Source organism: Octodon degus, unplaced genomic scaffold, assembly GCF_000260255.1.
Source record: "Octodon degus isolate 3935 unplaced genomic scaffold, OctDeg1.0 scaffold00011, whole genome shotgun sequence".
In the NCBI taxonomy this organism is placed as follows: Eukaryota; Metazoa; Chordata; class Mammalia; order Rodentia; family Octodontidae; genus Octodon; species Octodon degus.
The window spans coordinates 8,887,837-8,901,873 of record NW_004524587.1 but is presented as its reverse complement, the minus strand read 5'-3'; the positions used below and the strand labels follow the sequence as shown (position 1 = coordinate 8,901,873).

Below are 14,037 nucleotides of genomic sequence, written 5' to 3'. Positions count from 1 at the left end.
AAAAAAAAAAAAAAAAAGAAGAAAAAGAAAAAAAGAAAGACAAGAAACACGTGAGGGTCCTGGCCATTTCTGCCTGCTCCTGAGCTTGGGCACTTGTCAGCCGTGGGCTACTTGTTTCAGGCTGGGAATATGGTGCAGGTAGGAAGAACAGAGCACAGCAGGTGAGCCCAGTACCGAGCCACGTGCCACTGAAAAGTCTGAACCCAAAGAAGAAAAAGTGGAAAAGCACAGACCTACAGAAGCCACTTTTCCCGGAACTTAGGAGGAATAAGTTTTATTTTTACTCCATCTTGTTTGAAGGTCTGAAGGTAGTTTAGCAACTCCAAGAACTCAAACAGCCAGGCCCTTCCTGAGGCCCACAGCATAGGAAACTTCTGCACATCTGTTATGCTTGTTGGAACATCTTTCATTTTTAAAGGCACTCATGGCCTCTTTCTTTGGTTTGGCAGATAATTTTCTATTTTGAGAAAGAATTGTGCTAAATTGCTAAGCTGCCCAGTTTAGACTCCAACTTTTGATCCTCCTGCCTCAGCTTCCCGGAGTTCTGGGATTACAGATGTATACCATCCTGCCCAAGCAGCAAATGATTTGAGGCCTCACTACGTGGAAGGCCTGCGTGGGCTGCCATGGGGATGATGCGATGTAGCAAATGTAGCCCTGCCTTCTGAGTGGCCACAGTCCTTTCCCAACCACAAGAGCACCCTGATGCGGCAGGGTGGGATCTTCTTCTGGTGACAGAAGAAACGGAGGTTCAGAGAAGGTAAGCAACTCGCTCAGATCACACAGCGAGGCAGGACCGGAAGTGGAGGGTCCTAATTCCTAATTCCTGACGTAGGTGCTGTTCATTCACTTGTTCAGCATCTGTGGGCCATTCATTCCCTGTGTGCTGGGCTCCAGGTACGGGAGGCACAGAGGCAAGCCACACAGGGTCTGGCGACATCATAGCTCCTGATGGTGTCGATTTGGGGGCAGAGAATCAGCAAGGAAATGTATTTACATGTGGGACTGCCAGGGTCGCATGCAACGGCGGAACCCTAATGTGACAGAGTAGAGATGAGTTCAGGCCTCTGGGGCCAGCTGGGCAGACCAGTCCCTGGGCAGGCGCAGGGAAGAAGGACGGCAAAGGGAGGACAGAATTAGAGATGGGGGCGGGGAGGGGCTGGGATGGTGGCATTGCAGAAAGAAACTCTCTCTGAGTATGGAGGGCTGCAGGAGGTTCCAAGCCATGCTAGGACGACATCCCCACTCCCACCTCCAGAAATGAGGCCCAGGGCAATAAGGCTTTATAGAGCAACAAAGCTGCTCAGGACTGGAGATCAGGGAGCTGGGGCCAAGATTAGAGGTGGGTCTGACCCTCCAGAACTTGGATGGTTCCCTAGGTGGGGCAGCCAGAGGAACAGCAGAAGGTAGAAGCAGGTGGACAGGCAGACAGGCCCATGGGGCATCTCCTCTGCCAGAGCACAAAGTCTACCCTGCTTTGGATTCCTTCAGGGCAACTCTCTTCCACCACCCAGAAGGCCTTGTTACAGGAGGGACTTCATCTCCGGGCAAGTAGTTTACTTCCGTGAGCCTCTTACAGTGGGGCAGGGTGACAGGCCACCAAGGAAATCTCATGTGGATGGGCATCCATAAGAAGTGGTTACCGTGGTAACCATCATTCTAACCTCCTTATCCAGCCAGGTCCCTCACCATGGGGGATAGAGGGATAATGGGAGCCAGAGACCCTGGATCCTTCCTGAGTCCACACTTGCTTCCATTTGTCACTACCACAAGCCTCAGTTTCACCAAACTTAAAGGCAGACACTTCTCTTAACATTGAGCGCAGTCCTTGGAAAGCCTAGCCCGAAGGATGCTCCACGTGCACAGGTCTGCTTGTGTCTCTGCGATGTTTGTACACACAGACTTCCTAAGAGTTGAGCAGGCCTGGGTCGGAAGAAGTGTAATTCTACCATCAGCAAATAGCTCAGCGGATTAAAGTGCCTGCTTAGGCAGATACAGCAGCAGGGGTTCAATCCCTGTATGCCATGCCCCTGGGACACATTGAGAGGGGGGCTGGTGATGTGCACCTGTAACCCCAGCTCTTTGGGAGGCTGAACATAGAAGAATCACTATGAGTCCAATCTATGTAGTGAGACCTTATAGACCCTTACTAAAATAAAAAAAAAAAAATTCTACCATCAGCTCTACAGCTGTCCATGTGCTGTCAAACATTTCTCCCAAGTCTCTCTCTGTTTCTTCATCTCTAAGGTGGGCAAACGTACTGGAGCTCTCTCTACAGAGATATTGTGAGAGCCATATAAGGTCATGCTGTGAAAGCTTCCTGCAAAGTCTCACATCAATGGAAGGTGTCGCTTTGATACTCACTCCTTATAGCCCTCTCAATCAATCTATGGCTGACCGCCCTTCAGCCCATAGGCTGCCGGCGTGATAGCTCTCTCTGCTGCTTCAGCGGCTCACCTTGAGTCGCCCAGGGAGCTTTGACAGCCCCATTCCCGGCCCCCCTACCATGGCTGCTTTTCCTGATGAGGTGAGGTTGTTGTCCAAACTCTGCAGGTGACTCAAAGATGCACTCCAGGTGACCCATTGCCACAGAGTAGCAGGACTCAAAAAATTTTTTTTCTTTTTTGCGGTACTAGGGATCAAACTCAGAACCCTGCATTTGCGAGGAGGGCGCTTAGGCACTGAGCTATATCTCCTGCCCCAGGACTCAAGTATTAACGTATGTAGAAATTACCTGGGAAGCCCATTAAAATGAAGATTCTAATTTAGCAACTTTAAAGCTTCCTTTTCCAGTGTGATCTGTGGGCCAGTCACATCAGAATTGCCTAGAGCGTGTGAGAAAAGACCCTCCCTCAGCTGTCTGAATCCTCCTCTGAGCAGCGCCCTGTCATCATTTGCGTATACAGCCCGGGTGATTCTTCAGCATTCACTTGTCTGAGACGGCACCAACTTTATAGTGTTCGTATGGTGGCCTGGACCCAGCATCTGGATGTCACTTAGGTGTGTGTTAGAAATGCCAGTTCTCAGGCCCCACCTTGGAACTGCTGAAACCCTCTGGGGATGTGGTCCAGAGATCTGTGTTTGCATACACCCTCCAGTTTGAGAAGCAATGGCCTGGAGTCACAGCTGGCCAGTGCCCCAGTAGCTCACCAGTCTGTGAGGTATGCTGTGACCCGCAAGGCAGAGAGCTGGAAGAAAGAAGCCCCTCAGTTTCCTTTTAAACTGCAGCAGTGAGCATCCGTGAGGCCAGACCCTTGGCTCTATCTGGAGCTCACATTTCTTGACAGGCAAAGAGCCCGCACGGCTACAGCCTGAACATTCTCTGGGAGAGTCCCATCCCAGGCATTGCCACAGTATCAGTATTACTGTGCATAGGAGACGCCACTTGCAAAGATTCCTCTTCACGTCTCCCCTGCTCTTCACGACTCTGCCAGGTGAACAGACCAGTGTCAGGCCCCCTTTAAGGAGCACTTGGAGGGAGCAGGGAACTCGGTTACATGTCCAACAGAGGTCCCAGGCTAGCTTGGTTTCCCTCTGCCTATCCCAGGGCAGATGCTTGTCTGTATCCATGTTTGCCTGGCCTTCTCTCTCTGTCAATCATACACATATGTACACACACACACACACACACACACTCACACACATGTGCACACACCTCCCAGTGGCTCCTGGAGAAAACACAATAAGCCTCAGTCCACAGCTACTGGGTGAAGGTTCGGGCACCTCAGTCTGTCTCTGGGCCTTGCTGCTTCAGGAGTGTCGCAGCTCTGGAGCCCTGCTGAGTCTCCCTAACCTGTGGACAGCTGGCAGTTGAGCGCGGAGCTGAGTCCCAGGAGTGGAGGAGGCCAGAAGGATGGGGCAGATTGGGCAAGAGGGGAGACAGCAGAGAGCCAAAGAGGAGGGGGACAAGGCCAGAGCAGGGGAGGGGAGCCAGATGGGGCTGGCTCTGACAAGGAGGGCGTCTGATGCAATCGGCTCGGAGAGACGCCAGCTAGGCCACCCTGGAGAGCACGGTTCTTGAAGAGCCTGAGCCTTGTGTCTGCTCTATTAATTCTGGTCTCCTAGGAATAGGAAAAGATTTCCCCGAGGGGTCTCCTGAGCCCTGGCAACGTCCCAGGGGCTCAGCTAGTGAGAGTGCTCCAGTATGGAACCTGTTAAGTAAGATGGGCAGGGCAGAGCCAGAGCTCTGGGCTGGTGGTGGCTGCTCAGGCGAGGCAGGCTGGAGCATCTTGTTTGTGAAAACTTGTCCCCTTGGCTGCGTCCCTCGGGAGCCCTGGCTCTTCAGCCCTACAGCCTCACTCTGGCTGGTATAATAATAATCCAAGAGAACACTCCCCACAGAGTGGACACACCCAGTCACAATAGGAGGAGCAGTATATACGGTGACTATTTAAAATTTAAAATGTATTACAAAAACTGATTGCTGTTAATCCCCCTCAAGAAACTCCCCCTTACTTCAGACACCCTCATCCCGCTTGTCATTCTTGCCACTTTCCAAAGCATGTCTGGAAGTCCTCTTTTGTATCTTTACAAGGTGTGATCAAAAAGGTGGTGAACGCCATTGTGCCAACTACCATCCAACACAATGGCAGGCTTGTAAAAACAGTACGGTGTGTCCTTACCCACCGTATTCACCTGATCTGGTGCTGTGGCACCTCAAGCTCTTCCCCAAAGTCACAATAACCATGAAAGTAAACGTCTTGAATTGATTCAGAACATCAAGGTAGCTGACCTTCACCCCAAAGGACTCCCAGAACCTCTTCATGAATGGGCAGAAGGCAGGGGAGACAGCACAGCGGCGCGAGTGCCTGCCTGTCAAGCGCAAGGTTCTGAATTGATCCCCATAACCACAAAAACAAAACAAAAAAGCATGGGCAGGAGGATGGGATAAGTGTGTGAGGGCAGCTTTTTTGGGTGGCGTTCATAGCAATGTGCCTTTTACTGTAATAAATGGAGAAGAACTTTAACCACGCACTATAGTTTTCATGATGGCTCATGCACCAAAGGAAAGTGCTGGTGAAACAACAGGGTAGGAGAACAGGGGGTGCAGGGAGAGAGAAAAAAACATCCTTCTTTCTCTTTTCTTTTCTTTTTTTTTTTTTTCTCAGAATCAGGGATTGCACTCAGGCCCTTGTGCTTGCCAGGCAAGCGCTTATTCTACTGAGCCATCTCCCCGGCCCCAAGGAAAACATATTTCCAGGGACTGAGGAGGCACAGCTGGCGGGAGGCTCTCTCAATCCTGGCATCATGTCTACATGAGATGTCTATAGATGTCCACAGATTCATTAGTGACTTTAAAAGAAAGCCTTGCTCAGGTGACTTTAACCACGACCCCAGCACCAGGCCCTGCGACCTCCATGGGCTAAGACCCAAACAGTTTCATAAGTCCCATGACTGTCTTAGGAGTGGCAGAGTTATATTGCCTTGTAAATGTTGCAGTACTTATGTTAGTTCTTAATATCTCCCACATAGCTTATAGCACTGTTCTGGCGGGTCTTCCCTATTAGTGCTCCACGAGTCTCAGGTCTTTGCCAGTTCCCCAAGCTTCTCCCCACCTCTGAGAGGTACTGTGGTAATAGCACTGTCCCCTTGCCCCAGCAGGGGTCTGCATTCTGGGAGGGCCAGCCTGGGCCCGCACTTCTAGAGGGTGCTGCTTGTTGGGCTGCAGGTTTGGAGGATGCTCCTGTGAGAAGCACTGGATTTTGGAAGAAAAGGAGGGAAAATGGAGCAGAGCCCATGGCAGTGTGTGAAATCCTTCTTCTTACTAACATACAAAATCCTCAAGTGCAGGACCCTCAGGGGCCCACACAGAGGGGTAACAAGGCTGCTCAGCCCATGTGAGAAACTTTTATTTATTTATTTTTATGTATTTAGTACAGGGTATCCTGGGTCTTCAGGGTCTCACTATGTAGATCAGACTCGTAGTGATCCTCCTGTTTTCAGCCTCCCAAGCACTGGGATTACAGGCCTACGCTACCATGCCCAGTTTCAGTCACTGTCTCAGTGCACCCCGGGGGTGCACAGCATTCTAGGGATTGAACCCAGATCCCTGTGTCTGCCTAAGCAGGTGCTTTAATCTGCTAAGCTATCTGGCTGGCCCTTGTGAGAGACACTTCAACCCCCTGCCTCACTGGGGCCATTTGAAGGTGGATGAAGCCTGGAGGATAGGCAGTTCTGTACCTGGAAATATGTGTATAATGGAGCGAGATTGTCCATTAAATTGTATTTTTAGTTTTGACATAAGAAAATATGCTCTTGTAGAATTTTCAAACACTACAGAAACTAACTTAGGAAAGAAAAGAGTTTATTTTTAATTTGACCTCAACTATTCTTCAGAGAACCAGTATTGCTTGGTAATGTTTTTCAAAATGTTCTCCAATGTATGTATGCTCTTAGTTACAAAAAAATGGGCTTTCTGATAGTGTTCTGCCATAGTTTAAAAACATTATACATCTTGGGCATTTTTCTCTCAGCACAAAAGCTCCACTTAGCACTTATTGGTTGTTTAATACTCTACTACAGACATGACCATAATTTATTTTTTTGTTTCCTGGATGACACATATTCCCTCTTCCCCTAATTTTTAGTACTTCAAGGAACTGTTGAATAGGCTTTCTCAGGCATATACCTTTTTGCCTGTGTAGACCAGATATTTTAACCATGGAGAATATACGTGCTTGGGTGGCTTCTTTGCTCGGTCCTATGGGTGTCTGCCTGCTTCTGAAAGAGGAGCCATTCTCTCCCATACTCCTGCTGGCTCCTAAGGCATTTCTTTTGGGAGCCACAGCACGGCTCATCATGGAAGCAGCCATCAGTGGAGCTGGAGCCCGGTGGCATCTGTCAGGACAACACAGGAAGGCACAGGACCTCCGACCTCCACATCACTTAGCTGCCTGGGTCTCACTGGGTGAGAAATCTTGACAATGAAGTGACCACGAAGCAGGGGAATAATGGTCCCAAACACATAAAGGTCACTCAGAACACGGGGTGATATGTGAAGAGCCCCAGCCCCCATGAGTCGTAGGGTGCCTTTGGATGCCTTTCCTGACCCCGATGTTGCCTTTGAGAGACAGCTGAACCTCCCAGTGCCTGGCCATAGTGACCACTGAGGAAGGGCCTGGGACGCTGTAGGGGATGAGGAGATTAGAACTCTGGCCCCTTCTGCTTTGCTGTGTGAAATTGTGAAAAGAAGTTGCCTTTTTGTTCCCCAGACCCCTCTCCAAACACTTCCTCTTTTTTTTCTCTCTTCCAATGCTAATGCTAATTTTGAAGACAACTCTTCGGTCCAGGGCACTAGGATGCCACCTCTTTTCCCTGTTTGGAATGCGCTGAGTGAGGCTCAGCACCTCCTCCCACCATCCTCTCTCTCCCTGGGACCCAGCTTTTCTCTAAGGCCTCCTGCCTCCTTGAGTCTGTTGAGTATGAGAGTCCAGAGGGGGTGAGGAGGCATCACCTTCTCCCTAGTGGCTGTGATTAACTTGGCTCTGGGCACTAACTCCAGGGACCTGCTGAGCTGTGAGCGAGAGTTCTCCCAGAGCTCTTTAAAGTGGTGAACGGCAAGACTCTCACTTTGGAAAGAAACCCTAAGTTGCAAACAGAAGCGAGTGCTGATCAAAGAGAGGCCCAGGCAGGGCTGGGAACATGTCAGGTGGTGGGGTGCAGCCTCGAGGTATGCAGGAGGAGAGGGCACGGCACAGAGGATGTCCAAACAAAGGTACCCAGCAAGGTGACCCCAAACCCTCTTCTGGATCTTCTAGTGGAACTGCAGCTGACTCTCTGCAGATCTTCCAGGTCATTAGCTTTCAATCTCCAGCATGGAACCCTCCTTGTTTTCCTTCTCCAATCAGGGCAGGGTCTCACCTTGGGACTCGCCTGGGGCTGTGACCCAAGAGGGCAGGTAAAGTCTAGTGATGAGGAAGCAACCAGAGAGCACAAGCTCCTCCTTCACACAGGACCATGGGCTCTGGGAAGTCCTTCAAAACTCTCGGGTCTCAAAGCCCCCTTTCTGGGAAAAAGGAAGTATCTACTGGCTTCAAGGCTGGTTCATAGGCTCTTCTGTGGGCAAATGGGAGGGAGACATGTGTCTGTCGTCATAGACAAAATCCCTTCTTGCAAGGCTGTTCTGAAATCCCAATAGGAAATAAGCACTGGCCAAGGATCAGTGCCACCACTAACCAGCTACACAACCTTGAACACGTCATTCCTTGCATCTGTTTCCTCATCCATACAGGTGGAATCTATCCAGCAGCCTCAAAGCATAGGACAAGAAGGTGTGACTGTTTTTGAAAAGTACGTCTCAGATTGTATGTAGCCATAATGACGTTCATGATTCCTGAGAGGGTTATTGGGTGCCCTTATGCGAATGGGGAAAGTAGAATTGTGGAGTTCTCCGTTTCTAGCTGACTCATCTAAGAGGAGGCCAGTGGTATAACCTTGGCCGTTTGGTAACTTTCCTTGAATCCTGAAAGTCTCTGGTGCAGATAACCTGGCAGGAGCATCCTTAGGGACCGGACATGTTATGTGGAATACTAAGAGGCTGCAATCCTATCACAGCCCATTTCACCAAGAGAGTTTTGTGTCAAGAGCTGGGGGTGGGGAGTAGGAAATACAACCCCTTTTTAGTCCCATTTTTCAGATCACACAACCTGCCCCTTAGAGCCAGAAGCAAAGGTCCTAACCCGAGTCACAAGATCCCCAGTCCTCTGCCCTCCAGCTTACTCAGTTGCCTCCAAGGAAACGAAACTTCACCATAAGCATCCCCAGATATTAACCCCTGCTTCTCTACAGCTCTGAGTGGAGCATCTCTGTTTAGCCAGCTCCACACCCTGACGAAGTAAGGGTGGGAGGAGGAGGACACAGTAAATCACCATCCAGTTGCCTCTGCTTCCCATCACCCTCGCTCAAAGTCCCAAGATAAGCACCCTGACCCACCACCCTGCTGATGGGTGTGAGACGCCAGGGCATTGCCCACCTTAGCCCAGACCCCAGCACCTTAGCCCAGACCTCAGAGAGAGGTGTGTGTGTGTGTGTGTGTGTGTGTGTGTGTGTATGAGGAATGATGGAGAAAAAGTCTCCAGAGACATCGGAAAGCTCTTCAGCGGCCTCCTTTCTGCCCGGTGAGATCATCAGGTGCTGGGTGCCACCTCCCAAGGCCGTGAAGTCTGGTTCTCATTTTTTGGGCTTGGTCAGTATCAAGACCACAATGAACAAAGTGCTGGCCAGCGGGGCATCTAAGATTATGTCTCCCCCTCTCACCATCTCTCCCCAGCAATGGAGTCAACAGAGCGTCTAGGATTATCACAGGAAGGGGCAGGTTGGGGCTGTCTCCCACCACACCCCTTGCTGCCCATGGGCAGGGAGCATCAAAAGCCCCCACATGGTATTCTTCACACCTGCTTCCAGCCCAGACAGCCTGGGAGAGGGCAGAGGTTTCCCTCTCAGGATGCCCAGCTTGTCCTGGGCTCCAGATGGTGAGAGGACTGAGGGAGGGGCACTCAAGGGAGGGGACATTAAGACCAGACGAGGGGGCTTCTAAGACCTGTGGCTGCAGCAGCAGAGGGCTGGAAGTTACCTGAAGGGAAAGGTGGGGAAGAAGGCAGAGGGGACCGTGAGGACCCTTATCTTGCCCAGGCCTCTTCTCTGGGGACACTCCTACTTGCTCAGAATGATAATGCAAAGCCGGTGGGTTTTGTGCGCCCCATGCCAGGAGAAAAAAGTTACTGTGACACTTGTCACCAGGGCTGCTGGATGTCTCCCAAACTCGAGATCCCGACCCTTGCGAGCTCTGCGATCAGGACGTCCCCCGGGGGCAAGCGCACACCTGCCTGCCTTGAGCCTTCCGCTCTGTCCCTCCATCCGCAGGTTCCCTGGGGGCCCTTGGGCACAGAAGTTGGGAGCTTTACTGACCGTCTGCGTCAAAGTGCTTCCAGATTTCCAGGAACTGGGACGCCGTCAGCTCTGCCAGGTGCAGGTAAGGGGGCTGCTGCTGCGGGCCAGCCATGGCGAGCCTCTCGGAGACCTCAGCCAGCACAGCGCTGTCGCTCTCTCGCTCAGCTCGCTCAGCTCGCTCAGCGCGGCTCGGCTCTGGCACTCGCTCTGGGGCCGCGCGCCACGCTGCCTTTATATGCGGTCCCGGGGCTGCGCCGCGCCCGGGTGCCGGCAGGGGGCGTGCGCGCTCAGGGAATCGCACAGGGGCGCGGTGCGGCAGGGGCGAGGGGCTGGGGGCGCAGCATAGGGTCCTGGGGTCGGCACGTGTGCGCTGAGGCGCCTCTGTGCGTACCACGACACAGAAGGTCCTTCGACAGAAACGAGGAGAGGCTGCCTTCCTTCCTTTCCCACTCTCGCTGACCATCTTGAGTACAACCCCTGCTAGCAGTGGCTGCAACAGTGATCCCAGTAACAAGGACAGGACAGCTCGATGCTGTTTAAACTGAGAAGATTTTTCAGCCCAGGCTTTCGAGTTCACTAGGTCCAGCTCACGCGGCCTCTCACCTGCCCTTTCCATGTCAGGAAGAGCAGAGACCACTTCCTTAAGGCAGGATTCAAACTGTTTAAATGACTTGCCCAGCAAATAAGAGGCAGAGCTGGCATTTGAACCCAGCACCCTTTTCATGATTTCAAGGCTCCTTAAGGGAGCCCAGAGGAGCCCAGAGCGCTCGAGGCTCTGTCTTGGCAGCTGGAATCAGTGAGGCCCAGGGAGGAGACAAATAGGGCGGGGTCTTGACTTACTCCTCCTAAGTGCCTTCCTCCACCTCCGGGTCTGTCTTAGCCTGGCCATCTATCTGTCCAGGGGATGGCAGAGCTGGCCTCGACACTACCGTTCCTGACCACGCCCACCTGGAGTCTCCGTGGGAATTGGCCTCCCCAGGGGGCAGAAAACATCCAGCTCCGCCTTAGAGATCCACTGAAACCGTCTCAGTAGAATAGAAACAGCCACAGCAAGTGCAGCCTAAGGAACGGCAGAGGCAGGGAATGGGCCTGGAGCCCGGGTCTGTACCGGCCTGTGGACGCCTGGCCCACTGACAGACAGCACACCCCCTCTGCCCCCACCAAGTGCCACTGCCACCAACGCGCGCTCATTAACAAGTGCTGATGAGTGTTAGGTGAACTGCTTTCCAAGGGAGAGAAAGGGGAGGAGGTAAGCGAGAATCAAAAGCAGGTCACTATGCGAGCCGGGGCGCAGCTTCCAAAGCCACTAGGGTTTTGCCCAGGGCGCATGTGTTCAGACTGCAGAAGGGACTGGGAGAGAGCAGTAGAAAGAAACTGGCTTTGGGGGCCTCTATGCACCCGCCCCCCTTGCTGCCCAGGGAGGACCTCGGCTGAGAAAATCACCAAAGCCGCCAGAGTCCAGGCTGTTCCACCCGAACCCCAGTATAAGTTAAGCTCTGGCAAATTACACGACGGGTCCGTGTCTCAGGTTTTCTCCTATGCAAAATGGGAGTGTGGGTGCTTACCTCTTAGAATCATTCTGATGATTACATAAGTCTTTGCTCCTTCACCGCACCTGTGATCAGGGGTGAACTCGGCAAGAAATCCCTGGGTAGCTTTCGGCTCTGGGAAGGGCTGACACTGATGCTGCCACTGAGTCCAGCGTCCTGACCACCTCGGCACACAGCCCCTCTAGGGGCCAGACACAATCCTGCAGCCCTGATACCTGTCTGTTTGGGTTCCTTGTCTCACTTCTGGCCGCTCCTCTGTACAGGCTTGTGGGCGAGGCTGCTTGTCCCTCACTGCCACCAAAACCCAGTGTCCTGCTAGCTCCCCAGACCTGGATGGGGACTGCAGGTGACCACGGTGACCTGCACACTCTGTGCTGGGACAGTCCTGCATTATTCATCTTGAGTTCATCCCTGGAATTTGTTTCTGGAGCCCACCCCTGCCTCCTCAGACATGCACCCAAGGAGGGACTGAAGAGTCCACACAAGCCCCTTGTCCCTGTTCCTGAGCTGGGTGCTGTGGTCACTTATAGGAGACACAAGTCTCTGCTCTAGAGTCAGACAGTGCAGCTTTAAAACCTACCTTCCAAGGCACTGGGGAAAAATACCTCTGCCAGCTGGAGGGCCTCTTGCACCTCAGTGAAAATGGAGGCAGTAATAGCCCTGGTCTACAAGTCAGTGTTGAGGGACACCTAGCGGAATCCTGGTGGCCCTAAAGGCCTATGAAAAAGCAGGTACTATCATGGAAACTGGCCACAAGAGGAATTTCCCTTGTTGCTCTGAAGGAGTGACACTTTGGTCACAAGCGACAATTCTGAGCTGGTTACTAGCCTTCCAAGGCGGCTCACCTACTATCCATCTCCATTGAGGTCACAGGCTCTAACGCTGATGTACTGAAGCCTGAGCACTGATGTACTTCCTACGGGGTCCTGTGGGGCCCAGAAAATTCCTGCAGGGCCGGAGAGTGCTGCAGGAAGCAGGTGATGTGGGTTGCCTGGTCTGAGACAAGCAGAAATCTGGAGTCTGGGTCCAGGTGAAGGCAGACTGGTAACTGTTTCTGGCCGAGTTATCTGAAGGCCTGTGGAAGAGGCCAGACTGTCCTGTCTTGAGCTTGCAGGGAAGCTGGGTGGCTGTGGTCCTGTGCAGCCCCAGGAAGTCAGGTCGGCTCCTGGGAAAGGTGCCTGGAGTGCAGGCAAGGACCGGAAGCCGGCATGTGTGTGCAGGCCTGAGCCACCGAGCTGGAAACTGCTCCACACAAGCCTTTGCTCAACTACACAGAGGCCCTCTAGTCCTGACTAAATCTGTTTTATGACAAAATACTTGGGTCAGGCAATTCATAAGGTACAGAGGTTATTCAGGTTGTGGTTCTGGAGGCTGGGACATCCCAGCGCATGGCACTGGCATCTAGTGTGGACTTCTTGTGGTATCATGTGGTGGCTGAGGGTGTCATGTGGCCAGACAGAGCAGCAAGCATACTGGGCAGCCAGACCTCCATGGTTTTTTTTTTTTTTTTTTTTTTTTTTTTTAGAACCAAAGTGTTATATAGCCTAAGGTGATCTGGAATTTTGTAATCCTCCTGCTTCAGCTTCCTGAGTGCTGGGATTACAGGCATGTACCACCACATCCAGCCTATCCTTCTTCTTCTTCATAAGCTAATTCCAACACCGGGTCCCCATCCTCATGTGACATTGTCTAACCTTAATTACTTCTTAAAGGCCCATCCCCAAATGCCATCAACATGTGAATTCTAATCAGATTTCCCATCCAATTAAACTCTCACAATGGCCATCAAATTCCAACATATAAATGTGGGAGCAGACATATTCTAACCAGCCAGGTACCCTGCTGCTGAGCTGTCACCCTGAACACTTTCTAACCATAGCACCTCCCCCATCTCAAGATTAGCAGCTGTAGCCAGAGCTGACGGTGGTGGTGACTTCAAGGATGGTGTTCCACGCCTTTGCAGAGAGCTCTCATGGTTACCTTTTTGCTTGGTCCTTATCTTAGCCTATCAAGGGTGCAGTGCAAGAACAGGTTTCCTTTAAAACTAAGGAAACAGGCTCAGAGACTGTAACATCCAACCAAGACCTGGCAGGGGCAGGATATCAGGATCACTTTGGCTACTCCAATTCCCAGAGCTTGTAGACTCTCTGTGAACGGGTGCCAAGCTTCTGGGAAGTAGTTCTAAGGTTCTCCTCAGACTCTGGTTACTAGTGCCACAGAATGTCTGACAGTGGCAGGAGTGATGTCATGCCTACTGTGTCCATGATGTCCACTGGCTTGCTGGATCCTCCCCTCTCCAGAAGGAACAGACTGGTCCCACCCACTCCTTGGTGTCCCAGCCCACTAGCTGCTCCCTGGATGCTGTTAGCAGACATGAGGGCTTGGTAAGATGACCTGACCAACTGCCCTCTTCCCTGGACCCACAGGCTCATTTCTTAGAAAGATTGGAAGGTCTGGGGATAGACTGTGAGATGGTAGGACACCAAAAAATGGAAGACAAACAACTTTGCAGCCATTTCCCACCAGGCTGAGGTAATTGGCAGAGCTCCTCAGAGCACCTGGTATTATTTTGGAACTTATCAAAGGAAAAATCAGAAGC

At 51.9% G+C, this 14,037-nt stretch overlaps 1 protein-coding gene across 1 annotated transcript in view; it reads right to left on the bottom strand.

Moving 5' to 3' along the window:
• Positions 1–10,052, bottom strand: part of Calb2 (calbindin 2) — a 30,845-nt gene extending 20,793 nt beyond the window's left edge. The window contains exon 1 of the mRNA XM_012513512.2: positions 9,907–10,052. Within this exon, the coding sequence (XP_012368966.1) occupies positions 9,907–10,000 (94 nt within the window). The 5' untranslated portion in view covers positions 10,001–10,052. The remainder of the gene's footprint in view (positions 1–9,906) is intronic.
• Positions 10,053–14,037: the final 3,985 nt, after the last annotated feature.